Source organism: Alosa pseudoharengus, unplaced genomic scaffold (assembly GCF_046254945.1).
Source record: "Alosa pseudoharengus isolate Yale_2024_CS ecotype anadromous, Long Island Sound unplaced genomic scaffold, YU_APseudo_1.1 YU_APseudo_1.1_scf_20, whole genome shotgun sequence".
In the NCBI taxonomy this organism is placed as follows: Eukaryota; Metazoa; Chordata; class Actinopteri; order Clupeiformes; family Clupeidae; genus Alosa; species Alosa pseudoharengus.
Genome location: NW_027468664.1, coordinates 8,759,296 through 8,776,795, shown reverse-complemented (window position 1 = coordinate 8,776,795; position 17,500 = coordinate 8,759,296). Strand labels below are relative to the sequence as shown.

At 46.4% G+C, this 17,500-nt stretch overlaps 1 protein-coding gene across 1 annotated transcript in view; it reads left to right on the top strand.

The window, feature by feature from the left end:
• plxna4 (plexin A4) overlaps positions 1-17,500 on the top strand; it is a gene marked incomplete at its 5' end in the record, with an annotated part of 231,216 nt that overhangs the window by 10,688 nt on the left and 203,028 nt on the right. Inside the window, one exon of the mRNA XM_076297508.1 lies at positions 2,450-2,632. Coding sequence (XP_076153623.1) covers positions 2,450-2,632 — 183 coding nt within the window. The remainder of the gene's footprint in view (positions 1-2,449; positions 2,633-17,500) is intronic.

Genomic DNA, 17,500 nt, shown 5'->3' with positions numbered 1-17,500 from the left:
CGGCGGCGTAATAAAAACATACACGGCCTCTCTCCGCCAAAAAGGTTGACAGACAGGAAGTCCGTTTCATTAACCTGCAAGCCATGATTGACAGGTGGCAGGTCTCGCTTGAAATATATTGTGTTACAGAGCGGGGGATGCGGGACGCGAGGCATGCGTCATGTCTTGGGCGGCTTCTCTCTCGCATATGCAGGCGTCTCTGGGAGTCGGGCTCTGACAAAACACCTTAGGCTCAAAAGAGAATTCATCTGCGTCCAATGAGCCTGGCGGAATGGGACTGAAGGCCAGCTTCTTTTCCTTTCGTCCTTCCTAGCCCCTCCACCCACCTCCCCCACACACACACACACACACACACACACACACACACACAGACACAGACACAGACACACACACACACACACACACACACACACACACAGAATCTACAGGACGGACTTTCCATTTCCTCTGTGATAGGCCAGTTAACCTTTGACTCCAAAGGTGATGAGGTTTCTTTGTAGCTGTCGGTAGCAGTGATGGAAATCAAGTGAGGATCTGTAGCCATCTATTTACTTATTTATTTCCCCTCCCTCCGGTGGGTGATTTCACACAGTATCAGAGGTTGCTGTTGGGGTGCAGGTGTGTGAATGGATGAGCAATTGGTGTGTGTTTGTGAGTGTGTTTGTGTGTGTGTGTGTGTGTGTGTGTGTGTGTGTGTGTGTGTGTGTGTGTGTGTGTTTGATGTGAATGAGCCAGAGGTGCTGTCCTAATATTTGTGCATTGGTGATGCATGGTCCACCAAAGAGGACAGCAGACCACCGGCCGAGCTGCGTCACAGCAGAAAGCAGATATCTCATAGAGCCGCAGTCTCTTAACAAGCCCCCCCCCCCCCACACACACACACACACACACACACACACTGTAGTTAATGAATGGCGTTAGTCTGAGGCTGCCACATCCTGTCAGCTCGGCCCAGGCAGGGTCTGACAGCAGCACATTTTTAAAGGTCAGACATTTGGAGGAAGGAAACGGAGGCAGAAATGAGCAAAAAAAACAAACATAAAGCAACAAACATGTCTTCCCGACAAACAAACAATACTCGCCCTACCATAGCCAACGTGTACTTTCTTTGTCACTGTGACTCCTTCCCAGTCTGCTTCCATTTGTCCCCGTACCGTTTCCTATCCTTTGTTTCTCTTTTACTTACCTGGGTGGCACGTCTACCCTTGCGCTCCGCGAATGAACTTGAACCAAATTGAGTGCCGTCTTTTTTATCGATCAGCCCTACTGCTCATAACCGGCATTTTACCCTGGCCAGCCGTGTCCTCCATTTGCTTAATGAAGGGCCGCTTGTCTGTGCTGGTGACAAATGGATTGCCGGACAGTCGCATGTAAAGAACTGTCAGCGCGCGGTTACTGGTCATTTGATTGATCGTATCTCCCAGGAGACTTTCCTTAATGGACCAGACGAAGGAAAAAACTAAAGGCTGACCGCTTCAGTCGGCTCCACAAACAGGCCCTCATAACATTGACGCGTTGGCGTCGTTAAGATTGTACCTCCCCTCACCAGGATCCAGGGTGATTAAGATAAACAGTCCTTTCGTTGTACTTTGGTAATTGAGTTCTGATAAGCCAATGTGGTCACGGTCCCTCCAGCATTCAACAAATAAAGGGGCTGTTTATAATTTATTAGTTGTCCCAGATGTCACTTGTCACAACCCAGGCTGGTCGAAATGTTGAATTTGGCACGTGTCAGGTACGTAATTATTCCGTCGAATAATAGCAAAGTGCAATCTTACCCGAGCTTTGTGACCAGAGCTGGCAGAACATTACACACCCTGAAGGACTCTAAACACATGAAGTATGGCAATACCAAAAGGCTGTCACGGTTTTATTACCCAAGTTATTCATTGCCCGGTGTGCTATTAATCATGTCGAGCTTCAATTTAAGTTCGAGCCTGAAGTCAGGGCTCAGGAATGATATCATTCGAGAAACGCATAAACAGATGGAGATATTGGTATGGTATGGCATCATTATATCTTTATCAAAGGCAGTAAATCATTCTATTTTCAATGTCAGATGTGACTCGGCCAGGCGTGGATTGTGGCAGGAATGACATTGCGTCCTGTAGCCCAAACTACTGTATCATAAGGTTGTTTTCAGAGATGGCCCGGGCTGATGACATGATGGATGCAGACACATTATTTTCGCATTAGTCGAGTAATTGTAAGTGATGGAAATGTTTTGACAGCTGAAATTTCATTTGGTCTTTTGTAAGATTCGGTTCATTGCCACCATGCTCTAGTTAGACAAAAGGTATTGGATAAACCCGTAGCAGGATATAATTGAGCTGAAATCTCTATCGCCCTTGCAAATGTGGAAAATCTCAAGGCTTGAGGTATTACTTTAGCATCACTGGACAAACGTGCAGAGGTAAACATTTATCTTCTCTCTTCTCTCTCTCTCTAGCTCCTCACCATCGATGACAACTTCTGCGGTCTGGATATGAACGCTCCGCTGGGCGTGTCGGAGATGGTGCGCGGGGTTCCGCTCTTCTCCGAGGCCACCGACAGGATGACGTCCGTCATCGCCTACGTCTACAAGAACCACTCGCTGGCCTTCGTCGGCACGGAAGGAGGCCGCCTCAAAAAGGTAAGACCCACTGTCTTCCTCCAGCCTTTGTTCCCCCTATGGATGTGGATGACTGATCATCATATGCACTGGGCTTGAATCGGGATGTCTGATGCGCCTGGCAGCCATCACAACAGGGTCCTCATGAACATGTAACAGCAATCCTGGAGAATCGACACGTGTGTGCTACCAGACAGACATCTGTTGTTCTGAAATGATTCTGTCAGGAAAAACACAGACAATAGTAGCAGTGAATGTTCCTTGGCTTGGCCGAAAACTGGTGAGGGAGTTTCGATATAGAGCATCCACAGACTCCGGTGTGCTGTCTTCGGCTGTGTCTGGCTTTTTCTCTGTGTGGCGCGAGTTCACAAGGCCTTGGCCAGGTTGGAGCGCCTTGGCCCAGGCCCAGAGCCCTCTGTCTGTCCAGTCCGGCCGTCCGCCTGCCTCCGCTGCCTGGTGAGGGTGGGAGCTCCCAGCCTGGGGTAATTGGATGATTCGGTGCGAGGGACTTTGGGCCTGCTGCCCTCTCCTCACACTGTGTCTGTGACAGGCGTGTCTGAGACTAATCAAAAGGGCAGTCAGCCGGCATGTTGTGGGAGAAAATACAGCATCGAAAATACAGCAAGCGAGTGAGTGAGTGAGAGAGAGGGAGAGATTGAGAGAGAGGGAGGGAGAGAGAGAGAGAGGGAGGAAAAGTGAGAGTGAGAGAGAGAGAGAGTGCGAGTAAGCCTCTCCATCTCTCCTCCTTAAGTGCTTTTTTTCCTTCAGGGATTTGATGTGGAGGGTGGACCAAACTTTGCCAACAGGCAGGATTCCAATTTAACACATTGCTGTTGATACCGTGCTGCCATTTTTTTCCCCTCTTCTTCCTACCGTTTTTCTTTTTTTCTGGTTGTTCAGTGTTGGTGTGTGGGTGAGGCAGGCAAAGCCGTCTCCTTGCCCTACAGTCACAGTTGGCTTTTGTAGAATGTGACCGAGTCATGTTTGGAAAGGTGTCTCATCGAATTAGACTGCTTTTGGGCACAGAACCAACATCTCAGCCGATTCTGAGATTCTTAGTTTTCCCCTTAACACAGTGGATAACACAGAAGCCGTGTTGACAGCCAAACCTTTTTGTTGCAATCCATTTTATAAGTCTCCTTTCTTTGTACTTTCATGTTCACAAACCGATGAATTGGTACTAGCAGCGTGTCACGGGCGCTAATCAGAAAGCACATCATCAAACGCAGAGACATGCAGATGGCGTATCGACGTGTGTCGAAAGGCTCCTTTAAGACGTCCTTTAAGTGATGACAGAGCCCCTTAACGGGAAGCAGCAGTAGCACATGATGTCACCGCTAGCAACACACAACAAGACAATAAAGGCGCCACACACGTTGTGCTAGTCTGATACTTTATGGCCTTTCTTAATGGATAGTGATTTACGGACCCGCCTGAACGCCACAGTTACTTTGTTATTTAGTGTCTGGAGGCTAGCGTGCCCCCTGAAGTAAATATTAGCGTTAGCATCTCCGCTACGGTTTATGGGAGGGCACAACAGATAAACGCTCTGAACAAACCTTGGGGCGGTGTTTATAGAATCAGTGTCATGGCTGTTAACGTCCTTAAAAGTTGTTTTGCTAAGATAGCATGAAGTTTAAAGGTCAAACGTTGACTCCCACTTGTCGAACGCCTGTGAGCTTCTAGCGTGGCGTTATTCTTTGTCCTGAACTCAGGCCTTTCTTTCTAACGCTGCACTTTGGAAGGTGGTGTGTGTGTGGGTGTTTGAGCAGATGTTGGCCTACTCAGCATGACCTGGAAAAGCTGCTCTCTTCTCCCTGCTGACCGCTAATCAGTGATGACTTGATAGGTGAGGACAACAAAGGCAGAATTCTCCGCCAAACATATTACTCAAGCACTCCTGAGGTGTTGCATTTGACAAGCTTTGCAGCGGGCTGTGTGTGTGTGTGTGTGTGTGTGTGTGTGTGTGTGTGTGTATGTGTGTGTGTGTGTGTGCTTGTTTATATGAGTGTGTGTGTTTAGGTATGAGTGGGTGTGTGTATGTGTGTGTGCTTGTTTACATGAGTTTGTGTGTTTAGGTATGTATGAGTGTGCGTGACTTAAGGTGTGAGCGTGCGTGTTTGTATGTGTGTTTGCTGTGTGTGTGTGTGTGTGTGTACGGCCATCTGATGGCATCCCTCCTGAGATGATAGCACAGCTGCGTGTTCCACTCACGTGCTCGTCAGCACAAACGCCCAGGCCCTGCTGGAGGAGCCAAACTGCAGCGTCTGCTCTGACGACCGCCGCGGCCCGCTGTGCTGTGGCTAACCCTCACGCCAGATGTGTTTTTCACTCCTGCCTCTTCTTTTCCCCCCATCCCATCTCTCTCTCTCTCTCTCTCTCTCTCTGTTTGGCTCCTCTTCCCCCTCTCTCTTTCCCTCACACGTTACTCTGTCTCGGATCGATGGTCACGGTCTCAGAAAAGCCATCCCGTCCTCTTTTATGAAGCTTGTCATTGCCCCTGCTGCTATAAGGCATGGGGAGTTTAGCATGTTTGTCTTGGCATTGGCATGTCTCCCCTTTTCTTTCCTCCTATCCTCTCCTTCCTTGTTGTGTTTCATCTCTTTCCTTGCTCTCTCTCTCTCTTTCTATCTTTCTCTCTTCCTCTCTCTGCAGCTCAGATCAGTAGCATCCAGCCCAGCTTTCATTTGGAGAGTCCTTTTTCTCTCTCTCTCTCTCTCTCTCTCTCTCTCTCTCTCTCTCTTTCTCTTTTTCTCCCTGTCTCTGTCTCACTCCCTGTCCTTTCTCTCTCTCTCTCTCTCTCTCTCTCTCTCTCTCTTTCTCCCTGTCTCTGTCTCACTCCCTGTCCTTTCTCTCTCTCCTCTCTCTCTCTCTCTATTTCCCTACCTCTAAGCCTTTCATTAGGCTGCTCCCACCATATAATGAATGGGCCATATGGCCAAAGCTTTTATTCCCTGTTCTGGCGAGGGCTTTGCTCTTTTGAAAAGCCTGACACACAGAGAGAGATAGAGTGAGAGAGATAGAGTCAGAGAGAGAGAGAGAGGGAGAGAGAGAGGGAGAGAAAGAGGCGATATTAAACCTATTAATTGCGGTCAGCAGCACAGTGTCAAGCCAAGGGTAAAGTTGTGCTCCTCGCTGGCTCTGGCCCTTAATCCTGATGGCTGCTCACTGAGGTGGACGGAGCTGGACCTGTGAGCGGGGAGCAGGGGGGCTCTGATGAGGACGCCCCACAGAGGTGATAATGCATCTGCTAGCTGCCCCCAACCCACAGCCCACTACACACACACACACACACACACACACACACACACACACACTCACACACTCACACACTGGCTCTGCAGGGAGAAGCGTGGTCGATATGATGAGCGAGTGAGTGAGTGAGTGAGTGGTGGTGGCTAACCTTGAGTGGCTGAACGGCAAGAGCACAGGATGCTGGGTTGATGGGGTCTCGGCAGGAAGTGGTGGGTGAAGATGGAAAGATGGAAAGGTTGAATGTGTGTGTGTGTGTGTGTGCGTCTGTGTGTGTCTGTCTGTCTGTCTGTCTATATGTGCAGTGATGTGAGCATGTCCATTTGTGTGTGGTCAACCATTTAGCAATGGCCATTTCGAGGAAAAGAGAGAGAGAGAGAGTGAGAGTGAGAGATGGGGAGAGAAAGCAAGCTATTGGCAGGTGCTCGTTTGATCTTATTTTGCTGCAGATGGAGAAAGATCGGCAGTTCAAAGGTCAGCCTCTCCAAAATGGGGGCGCTGGGGAGTGCTGGGGAGCGCTGGGCTTGTGGGAAGGGCTGGATGGGGAGGACAGTGGGGTTGCAGCGGGAGATTGCTGGTTGTCAGAGCCGATGAGGGGAGGGAGATGGGTCAATTTTTCTGTGAATGGCTAATGTTTGTTTGGCAGAAAAAAAGGTCAAGCTATCCTTCAGCTGTCTCTCACTCACACACACCAACCCTCTTCTCTCTCTTCCCCTACCCACACACACACGCACGCACGCTCGCGCTCGCACGCACACGCACACACCCACATACACACACACACACACACACACACCCACACGCACACGCACACGCACACACGCACACACACACTGTTTATCAGGTGAACATGCTCTTCCATGCTTGCCCTTTAATGCCGTGGTGACACAGTATGTGTGCGTGTGGGCTTGGTTCCCATACGCTGCCTGTGATTCGGCTTTGAGCGTGTGACGTAAACCATTAATGTGGTCTCGCCGGGACCCTGCGACACACACACACACACACACACGTGCATACACATGCAGATTATTGAAATGGTGCGAGTAGGAGCCGAGGCCACTGGAGCAGGGGATTAACTGCTGGGAGTTAATGATGAAATATGCCGCAGGACCGCGCATGCTTTTGTACACTGCGAAGGGGCGGGGAGTGGCGTGTGTGTGTCTCTATATATGAGTGTGTGTGTGTGTGTGTTGGTGCCGCCCCACGTGTGTGTTTGTGTGTGCACTAAGGCTGATGGGCTTTATCTTTCCCGCTGCAGCTGCGTATGATAAACAGCAGGCTGCACGCTCGGGGAGCAGGAATGGAGACGCATTGACCTCCCCCTCGGAGAGAGAGCCCTTTGTGGGGATAGCGGCGGGGCCGTCTGGGTGCGCCGGCCGTTCTGGCTCTCTGCCGGAGAGACGCGGGGTAGAGCCGCTCCCTCCGGTACCGACTGCGGCTGAGCCGTGCCGGGGAAGGGATGGAGGGGAGCGTTGCCATGACAGCGAGGAGAGCTCGAACCTACCTGGGCAAGCGTGCGGTTGCTATAGTGTGTCGATATACTACTGAGGAGGACGAGACTCTGTCCATCTTTTAATCTCACAATCTATCTGTCTATCAATCCATCAATCTACACTATATCTATATAGCTATTAATCTATCCAACTACCTGTCCATTGATGTATCTGTCAATCTGTCTATTTATCTATCAGTCTATTGATCTACCTGTTTTATTTCTCTCACTTTCACTATTTATCTGTTGTGACAGACAGTAGAGGTTGACAGAGGTGACCAGGTTTCAAAGAGAGAGAAAGAAACCGAGTGAGAGAGGGCAACCTCCATTCTTTTATTAGCCTAAAACAGCAGGTGAAGAAAGGAGAGGATAAAAGCTGATTAGGGATCAGAAGGAGAGGCGAGGAGGCTTTAGAACAGACGTGCGCTCACGTGGGTGTTTGTGCTCTCAAAGGTTATTCATTGTTTTGGGTGTGTATGCGCATCACACTTTTAAAAATAGCCCCGCGCGTTATTCATGTGAATTCGGGGTATTTTTAGTCAGGCTTTGTGTGGCCTGCCTTTTTTCCACCAGCCCTTTCATAATTGATGAAGGCCCCAGCAGCTTGGCGAGGGTGATAGTGCATGACTCGGCCTCGTGCCATCACAAACGTGACACAGAGGCTCCTCCGGGGCCGGGGATTGTGGGATTTGTAGTGGTACGCCACATGCCACTCCGACACATTATTTTTTAGACCTCAGTCTTTTTTCGCCCACAGCAACTCGCAGATATAAGACCTGAATGGCCAGAACTGGCTGTTCAAATGAGAAAAAGGTTATTTGACCTTCCTTCAGAAAATCCCAGCCCGATTAGCAATTCAACATTCATCTTTCATTTTGCCCCACGTTTTTAGAGAAAATATCCCGCTTTCGTGAATGATGGAAATGAGATCTCAAAAGCTGGCGGAGAAGAGGAGAGAGAGAGAGAGAGAGAGAGAGAGAGAGAGAGAGAGAGAGCACACTTTCTTTCTATCTATGCAGCCCATTCATAAGAATAAGTATCTGTGAAGGCTTATTCATCCGTGGATGATTTGAGAGCCCGGTCTCCACAGGCATGAGTGGAGTGGTGGGGAAGGGCTGCTGGAGCTGTGGCGGGCGTATTCCAAATGGCTTGCAGGTGATAGGTGTGCAGATGAAAGTGGCTGATGGAGAATGTCAGGAGAGAGAGAGTGCTGAGGAGCATCCGTGTGGCATTATTCGCCTGCTGATGGCATGCTGTGTGCTTTCTGTTGCTCTTTATCTGGGCATAGGCTGATGGTTAGTGCAGAGTATATTGGAGGGTGCTAGAGGGTACATTACTGTGTGTGTTTGTGTGTGTGTGTGTGTGTGTGTGTGTGTGTCCTTGTGAATGTCACTCTGTTCTGATGTAGCTTATAGAGCAGTTGGCATTATGCTGATGCCATTATTGTGTGAGTATCGTTTTGTCTGTTTACAGTGTGATGCGTCCAATGCTTCCGGCATGGAAGTAGATATCCATTTGCGTGTGTGTGTGTGTGTGTGTGTGTGTGTGTGTGTGTGTGTGTGTACGTGTGTATGTGTGTATGCATGTGTGTAAGTGAGTGCAAGTGAGTTTGTGCGCGTTGCAAAGATGAGCTGAGAAGTGAGATCTAGTCTGATAAAAGACAGAAGCAAAGCCACACACACACACACACACACACACACACACACACACACACACACACACACCATACAGCTGTTCATATTGCTGCTGCTGCTGCTGCAGCCTCCATCCGTCTGTGATGAGCTCCTTTTCCTCCCAGTCATAATTAGCATGTCTGTGTGTGTGGCGGCGCCTCCCACAGAACTGGCAGCTCCTTCCTCCTCTGTTTACAAGGGAGCCCATTGAAGGGTTATGAGGCGGCCTGGGCTCCTTTTTAAGCGGCTGTAAACAGACCATTAAAGCTGCCATAAAGCAACGGGGTGCCCTGAAGGGGACGGGGGCTGCCCCCATCGGATGGTCAGTCGTGCCAAGACCTCTCTGCCCTAACAAGTAGGAAACTGACATGCAACAGTTTTCCTCATTGACACGGCTGGTGTTGTGGAGGGCAGATGTTTTGCCCTTGACTTTCTAGTAGAAGGGCTTCTAAATGAATTTGACAATTAAGTACTATTTTGTATTTTACATTGCCAATGTTATTACAATGTTACAAAGAACGTTCTTATAGAAATGGGCTTCCTAAGCTACACCCTACATCACTTCTGAGTGCCACCAACTTTCCTACCGGAGCCGGAGCATCTCAGTTTAGAGAAGAGCTGTGCTCGGCCAAGCCTGGCCGAATGGAGCACATGTGGCTCTGTAGATATCCTAGATTAGCAAGTGAGCAGGCGAGAAGCTCCTCAGCCTCTCTTCTCTCTTTTCTCTCTCTTCTCTCTTTTCTCTCTCTTCCCTCTTTTCCCTCTTTTCTCTCTTTTCTCTCTCTTCCCTCTTTTCTCTCTCTTCCCTCTTTTCTCTCTTTTCTCTCTTTTCTCTCTTTTCTCTCTTTTCCCTCTTTTCTCTCTTTTCTCTCTTTTCCCTCTTTTCCCTCTTTTCCCTCTTTTCTCTCTCTTCTCTCTCTTCTCTCTTTTCTCTCTTTTCCCTCTTTTCCCTCTTTTCTCTCTTTTCTCTCTTTTCTCTCTTTGCTCTCTTTTCTCTCTTTTCCCTCTTTTCCCTCTTTTCTCTCTTTTCTCTCTCTTCTCTCTCTTCTCTCTTTTCTCTCTTTTCCCTCTTTGCTCTCTTTGCTCTCTTTGCTTCCGTGCTCTCAGCCCTTTGTCTGAGCCGGCCATCCAGAGTTTTGCCCAGATCATTTATTCCATCACAGGCCAACTCTGATTTCTCCAGGCTTAGTGGCAAGCTGGCCTTGCAGAATTGCATCCCTCTCTCTCTCTCTCTCTCTCTCTCTCCCTCTCTCTCTCTCTCTCCCTCTCCCTCCCTCTCTCTCTCTCTCTCTCTCTCTCTCTCTCTCTCTCTGTGCGCATGGACTGAGTGAGTGGGCGGAGCCGGAGCGTCTGTGAGTGAACGCTGTGTGAGTGAGGCCGCTGTGCCTTTTCTTACCTGTCTTCTCTTTCTTACTTTTTCTATATTTTTTTCCTTTTGTTGTTTGTTTGTCTTGTATGTTTTTGGGTTTGTAGGGTTTGGGGTTAGTGGAGTGCGTGTGTTTTTGTGGTTTTACCTGGGCGTCAGCTCCTGGTTTGGAGTATGGCTGCCTCAGGTAACACTAGGGGAAAGTTTGTTTGTCTCACGCGGCGGCATGGTATAAAGATATCCTCTACCGCCAGCGTAGAAGAGTGTAGCCTGGCAGTAGGTGAAATAGTTGGGCATGACAAAGTTTTGTCTGCTGCTCGTATGAATCAAGCAATCGTTTTGTTCCTTGAGTCCGTGGAATTGGCCAACTTAGTGGTTGAACGCGGAGTAGAAATTGATGGTATTTTTACCTCAGTACTCCCTTTGTCTACCCCATCTAGGAAAGTAATACTTTCAAACATACCACCTTTCATTAGTGATGACATTCTTGTCCAGTCCCTATCCCGCTACGGCAAATTAGTTTCCCCGATCAAGAAGATCGCCATTTCCACGAAGTCCCCACTTTTAAAGCATGTGGTATCTTTTAGGCGATATGTTTACATGGTTTTAAACAACAACACAGATGATCTTGAGTTGACTTTGAATATCCAGGTTGATGATTTCAATTATGTCATATATGTCACGAGTAATCTGATGAGATGTTTTGGTTGTGGTTTGACGGGTCACCTAGTGCGTGCCTGTCCAGAAAAGTGCACCAATACTACCGCCAATGTCAATGGTCTAAATGAGAATACTGGGGAGGGACAGTCTGCCAGTGATGAGGCGCCAACAAATGGTGGGGAGGCTGGGGTGGATGGTGATCAGTCACCAGGGGAAGGTTCTTCTAATGCGGATACACCTGAAGTTAGACCATCAGATCAGGATGTGTCTGATGAGATAGTAAGGGACGGAAAAGAGGGGGCCGAGGCTGAAGCTCCAGAAAATAACGTTATGCATACTGATAACTCACTGAATTCCAACGTACTAGATCTTTCGCAGGACGCTTGCGGGGAGGACAGTCAGATCATGGAAACAGAGGAAGTTCCCTTTAAAGTTCCAAAAGGTCTGAAGAGGGAAAGGGTGCGATCTGAGTCTCATAAAAAGGCAAAAAAGAAAGATCTGGTTGTCGACGTTATTTCTACGGATGCAGAGAGCGAGGGGGAATTTTCTGATTGCAGCCTAAGGTGCAGTCTTCCCCAAAGCGGCTATACAGGACGCGAGTACACTGTGGATGATTTAAAAACGTTTCTGAAGCAGACTAAAAATGCTAGGTGTGTTCAAGTTGACGAATATTTTCCCGATGTTGAACAGTTCATCGCTAAAACGAAGCTGTATATGGCCGAAGGTAGCTTTACTAGGCAGGAGGTCTACCGTTTGAATAAATTTCTCACAAAACTTAGAGCTCTGTTGAACGCTGATAGCCAGTCCACCCCAGCCCCTGTTAATTCCCAATGAATATGTTCTTTTTTTGCACTTTTTCTTTTATACTTATGAGTGGGTTTCAAATTGCTTCGCTTAATTTGAATGGAGCAAGAGACCGCACAAAGAGGGCGATGCTTTTTGAAACAATTAAAGAAAAAGCTATTGATGTTGTCTTTGCGCAGGAAACCCATACTGACGCAAGCAATAGCTCTGATTGGGCATTAGAATTTGGGGGGTTATCGATCTTAAGTCATAATACCTCAACTAGTGGTGGTGTTGCTATTCTTTTTTCAAGTAGCTGTATCCCCTGTTCATATGAGGTTGATGAAATTGTTAAAGGTAGACTCTTGAGAGTCAGAGCTCAATTTGAAAATACTTTTTTTGTTTTTGTATGTGTCTATGCCCCAACGGTGGGGAGGGAGAGAATGATTTTCTTAAGTATCCTGGATGATCTGTTAAAGAATTGTGATTCTGGGGAGTGTTTACTTCTTGGTGGGGATTTCAACTGTACTGAGCTGGCTATTGACAGGAATCATGTAGAGCCTCATATGCCATCACGTAGAAGGCTCATTGAGATAATGAAGTCCCACGACCTTTCTGATTTATGGAGGAACTTTCATATAAAACAGAAACAGTACACATGGGTCCACTCAAATAATAACATTTTATCTCTGGCAAGATTAGACAGGTTCTATACCTTTAAACACCAGTTCAGTTATTTTAGAAGCTGTCTCATCCTGCCAGTAGGTTTTTCCGATCATAGTATGGTGCTTTGTAATTTTTTTGTTAGTGCCACCAGATATAAGAGTGCATACTGGCACTTTAACACTAGTCTTTTGAATGATGGTAATTTTAGGGATGTTTTTAAGTTTTTCTGGAATGATTTTAGATCGATCCACAAAGCAGTCTTTTCAGTCTGTGCAACAGTGGTGGGATTTTGGAAAGGCCCAGATAAAACAGTTGTGTCAGCAGTATACTTCCTGTGTCACGAGAGATATAGCTCAACGCATGAAATTGTTGGAAAATGAGATTCTGGAGCTCCAAGTTTTAGCTGAAAGTACAGGTAATCAGTCATATATGGAAAATTTGAAAACAAAAAAGAATTGTTTGGCCAACTTGCTGGGCATTAAAGCACAAGGAGCTCTGGTCAGGTCTCGCTTCCAGTGTGCAGAATTAATGGATGCACCTTCCAAATTCTTTTTTAATCTGGAAAAGAAAAATGGCCAAAAACGGCTTATACATGCTTTGGTTTCAGAAACTGGAGCCCTCTTATCTGACGATAAACAAATTCGTAAGAGAGCAGTTGATTTCTACAAGGTTTTGTATAGGAGTGAAATCTCCTATGAACAGGCCCTTGACAGTCCTTTTTTGACGAATCTTCCTAAGGTATCTAGAGAAGCTAATTGCGACCTTGGAAGGGTGATTACCCTGGACGAGTTGGAAAAGGCCCTCCATGGTATGGAGTGTGGCAAGGCACCGGGGATCGATGGTCTGCCGGTTGACTTTTATAAGTCTTTCTGGACAGAAGTAGGCGCAGACCTACTGGTCGTTTTGAGGAACAGCTTGGCCAAGGGGCAGCTGCCACTCAGTTGTCGCAGAGCAGTTCTTACTCTGTTACCGAAGAAGGGAGATTTGAAGGATATCAGGTCATGGAGACCCGTGTCTGTTCTATGTGCGGAATATCGGCTGCTCTCTAAGGTTCTTGCTAATAGACTCAGTGAAGTTTTAGGGGAAGTCATTGCACCTGACCAGACCTACTGTGTGCCGGGCAGGCTTATGTATGACAATATTTCTTTTATTAGAGACGCTTTGGAAATTGGTAAACTTTTACATTTGGACTTTGGCCTAATTTCTGTTGATCAGGAAAAAGCGTTTGATAGAGTTGAACATAATTATTTATGGAGCGTCTTGACTGCTTTTGGCTTTAATCCTGTTTTTATAAAGAAAATTAGAGCTCTATACTGTGACAATGAAAGTATTCTGAAAATTAATGGTGACTTGTGTGCTCCTTTCAAGGTTTTTAGGGGAATTAGACAAGGATGCCCCCTCTCTGGAATGCTATACTCCTTAGCTTTTGAGCCCCTGTTAGTACAGTTAAGAGCCAAACTAAAGGGTGTAACTCTGCCTGAGTGTAACATCTCTTTGAAGCTATCAGCTTATGCAGATGATGTAGCTATTCTGATTGAAAGCCAAAGGGATGTGGACACCATGTTGAAGGTTTTTACTGATTTTAATCTTTTATCATCTGCCAGAGTTAATTGGGGAAAAAGTGTGGCCCTGTTGGCTGGAAAATGGCCTGATGGCACACCGTGCCTCCCAGGTGGGTTAACCTGGTCTAGGGACGGGTTTAAATATTTGGGTGTGTTTCTTGGAGACGATAACTTTGTTCTAAGGAATTTTGAGGGGATTGTTGAGAAGGTTAAGGGGCGTCTTGGCAAGTGGAGTTTTTTAATTAAAAAATTGTCCTATAGGGGCCGTGTTCTAATAATTAACAACCTGGTGGCTTCATCCCTTTGGCACAGACTTGCATGTATAGACCCTCCAGCACATGTTTTATCTAAAATACAATCTATTCTGGTTGATTTCTTTTGGGATGGTCTACACTGGGTCCAACAAGGCGTGCTTTTTTTATCCAAGGATGAGGGTGGACAAGGATTGGTCCACCTGCAGAGTAGGGCAGCAGCTTTTCGTCTTCAGTTCATACAGAGACTTTTGGATGGACCTGTAAATTCCAGTTGGAAGGCTGTGGCTTGTGCCATCCTAAGAACTTTTGAAGGCTTGGGTCTGGATAGGACCCTCTTCTGGATGAATCCTGCCTTAATGAACTTAAACAAGCTCCCTGTGTTTTATCGCAATACGTTTAAAGTATGGAGTCTTTTGAAAGTATGGAGACCTCAGAATACAAGCTCTCTCTTTTGGCTTTTGCAAGAGCCATTGATATATGGTTCATGTTTGGATCTTATGCACGAGAAGCATTTTCCTGCTTTTAGTGGGATGTTTTGCAAAGCACGGGTCATCACTTTGAGGGACCTCCTGCCTTTAGCTGGGCCAGGTTTTGAGAATGCTGAAGGAGTGGCAGAACACATGAAAATGAGATCCATCCGTGTAGTTAACAAATTCCTCTTGGAATTGCGGTCCCGCTTCACAGATGCTAGTCTAGCAATGTTGGATCAGTATGCCAGGGGTTTAGTTATGCCAAATGAATGTGATCCTGTTCCATGTTTTAGTGTGTCCTCTGAATTTTGTAATGTCTTTTTGAAGGTTGAAGATTTTGTTTTTCTGGGTCCAAATCGCGCCTCTGGAAAGGCACTTTACAATCTTTGTGTAAAATCTCTAAATAGGAGGTGTTTGGAGTCTAGAGTTGACACACCTTGGCGTGCTGTTCTACATGTAGAACAGGATGTCAAACCTCACTGGAGATCCTTTTACAAGTCACCATTAATTAAAAAGGTGGGGGATTTACAATGGAGGATCTTATATGGTGCAGTTGCTGTAAATTCTTTTGTTTGTGTTTTGAATTCTGATGTGAGGCATGAGTGCCCGTTTTGCAATGACAGGGAAACTGTTTTTCACGCTTTTATGCAATGCACACGCTTGATGCCTTTATTTTCCATTTTACGGAAACTGTTCACTTACCTTAATGAAATTTTTTCAATGGAAACTTTTATTTTTGGTTTTAAATATGTACAGAAGCGAAGGCACAAATGTCAATTGCTGAACTTTATAATTGGACAGGCTAAGATGTCTATATATGTTAGCAGGAGGAATAAGGTTGAGCATAACTCAAGATTTGATCTTTTGATGGTATTTGCAATCTTGGTGAGATCAAGGATTTTAATTGATTTTGGTTTTTACAAGGAAATGAGTGATCTTGAAACCTTTGAGAGTATATGGTGTCAGGAAAATGCTCTGTGTATGGTTGTAGAGGATAAAGTGCAATTTAATACTTTGTTAGATGTTCCTGTGCCTGCTGTTTAACATACATAACTAGATGTGTCTTCTATTTATTTACATTTTAATCATTCATCTTTGAGATGACTGTGACTTTGTATGTCTTTTAGTTAGTTGTAAATAAAGGTTTTTATAAATTCAAATTCTCTCTCTCTCTCTCTCCCTCCCTGAGGCATCTTAAAACTCAGCCATAGTAGCATGAGGGGACATCTTGTACACAGATGTATGCACCTTCCATCCCACTTGCTGACTTTCTAAAGCAATTCTGATCATTAGGCTGGATTTTCTTCAGCAACAGGATTAGCATAGTACCACTACAGATAGGCTGTACACGGCCATTATAAAGCTTAGAGTCAGAGTTAGCACACACCAACACCGATGGCTAACACAGCCTTTGCAGTGGTTTTAATTGACTGTCATCCGCTGCTAGGCTATTAGGGCTGCGTGTGTGTGTGTGTGTGTGTGTGTGTGTGTGTGTGTGTGTGTGTGTGTGTGTGTGTGTGTGTGTGTGTGTGTGTGTGTGTGTGTTGGGTCAGGGGGGAAAACAGAGGCAGTGGTGTGTTTCTGTGTGGAGGGAATTGAGGAGCCTTGAGCCGGCAGCAGCACTGCAGAACAATAAGAGCGCCACAGCCTGCGTCATTAATCACAGCATGCCAGCCAGGCTGCAGCACACACACACACACACACACACATACATACAGACATGCACATGTAGACACACAAGCAACTCCTTAGTCACACACACACACACACACATACTTCAGAACTGCAGATCTTGGAGACTTGCCAATATGCAAATAAAAATGTAGGGGGGAGAAAGACATAAGTGTTCGTACAGTACATGCCATGTATCAGACTGCTATATAGTGTATCTCATCATTCTTTTGTCATCCAAGTGTATAATTTCACTTCATTTCCCCCATAATCTCACCTCCATATCTGCTGTTGAATCACACCATGGACTGAGATTGCTTTGGTAATTACACAAGCAATTCACATCCAGTCATTTGGAGTAAGGCTCCACAGATGTCTACTGATGCAATTACAATGGACCGTATACCACAGTGTGTGTGTGTGTGTGTGTGTGTGTGTGTGTGTGTGTGTGTGTGTGTGTGTGTGTGTGTGTGTGTGTGTGTGTGTGTGTGTGTGTGTGTGTGTGTGTGTGTGTGTGTGTGTGTGTGTGTGTGTGTGTGTGTGTATTTATGTCTTTATGAGTGATCATGCGTGTGTGTATAATGATGTCTATCCAAGTGTGTGGGTGTGAATGAGTGTCTGTGAGCGGTGTGTGTGTTTTTAAAGGCTGCCTGATTTGGAGAGGCTTCTCCAGTCCAGCTTGTCCACGTCTGTAGCCGTCAGTGGCTGATTGGAATCAGACGCCTTCGCTTGCCGCTTCTTCGCCGCTCCTTTCAGACGCAGAAGAACTGCTTGACTCTCCACTAATTACTCTGGGTAGTAGACTGTGAACGTTCCCCCTCTCTCTCGCTCTCTCTTCCTCAAACATTTAATTAAAAGCAAAGTTGATCGTCTTTAATTAAACATTGTGGTGGAGGTTATTCAAATTCGTTTTTTTTTTGCGGCAACTGAAAAACTTGCATTGTTTTAATTAGCCCTCAAACTGTTCCTTTGTTACTTGCGGGTGATGACAGGCTGATTTTCAGCTGACATCTGTGTGTGTGTGTGTGTGTGTGTGTGTG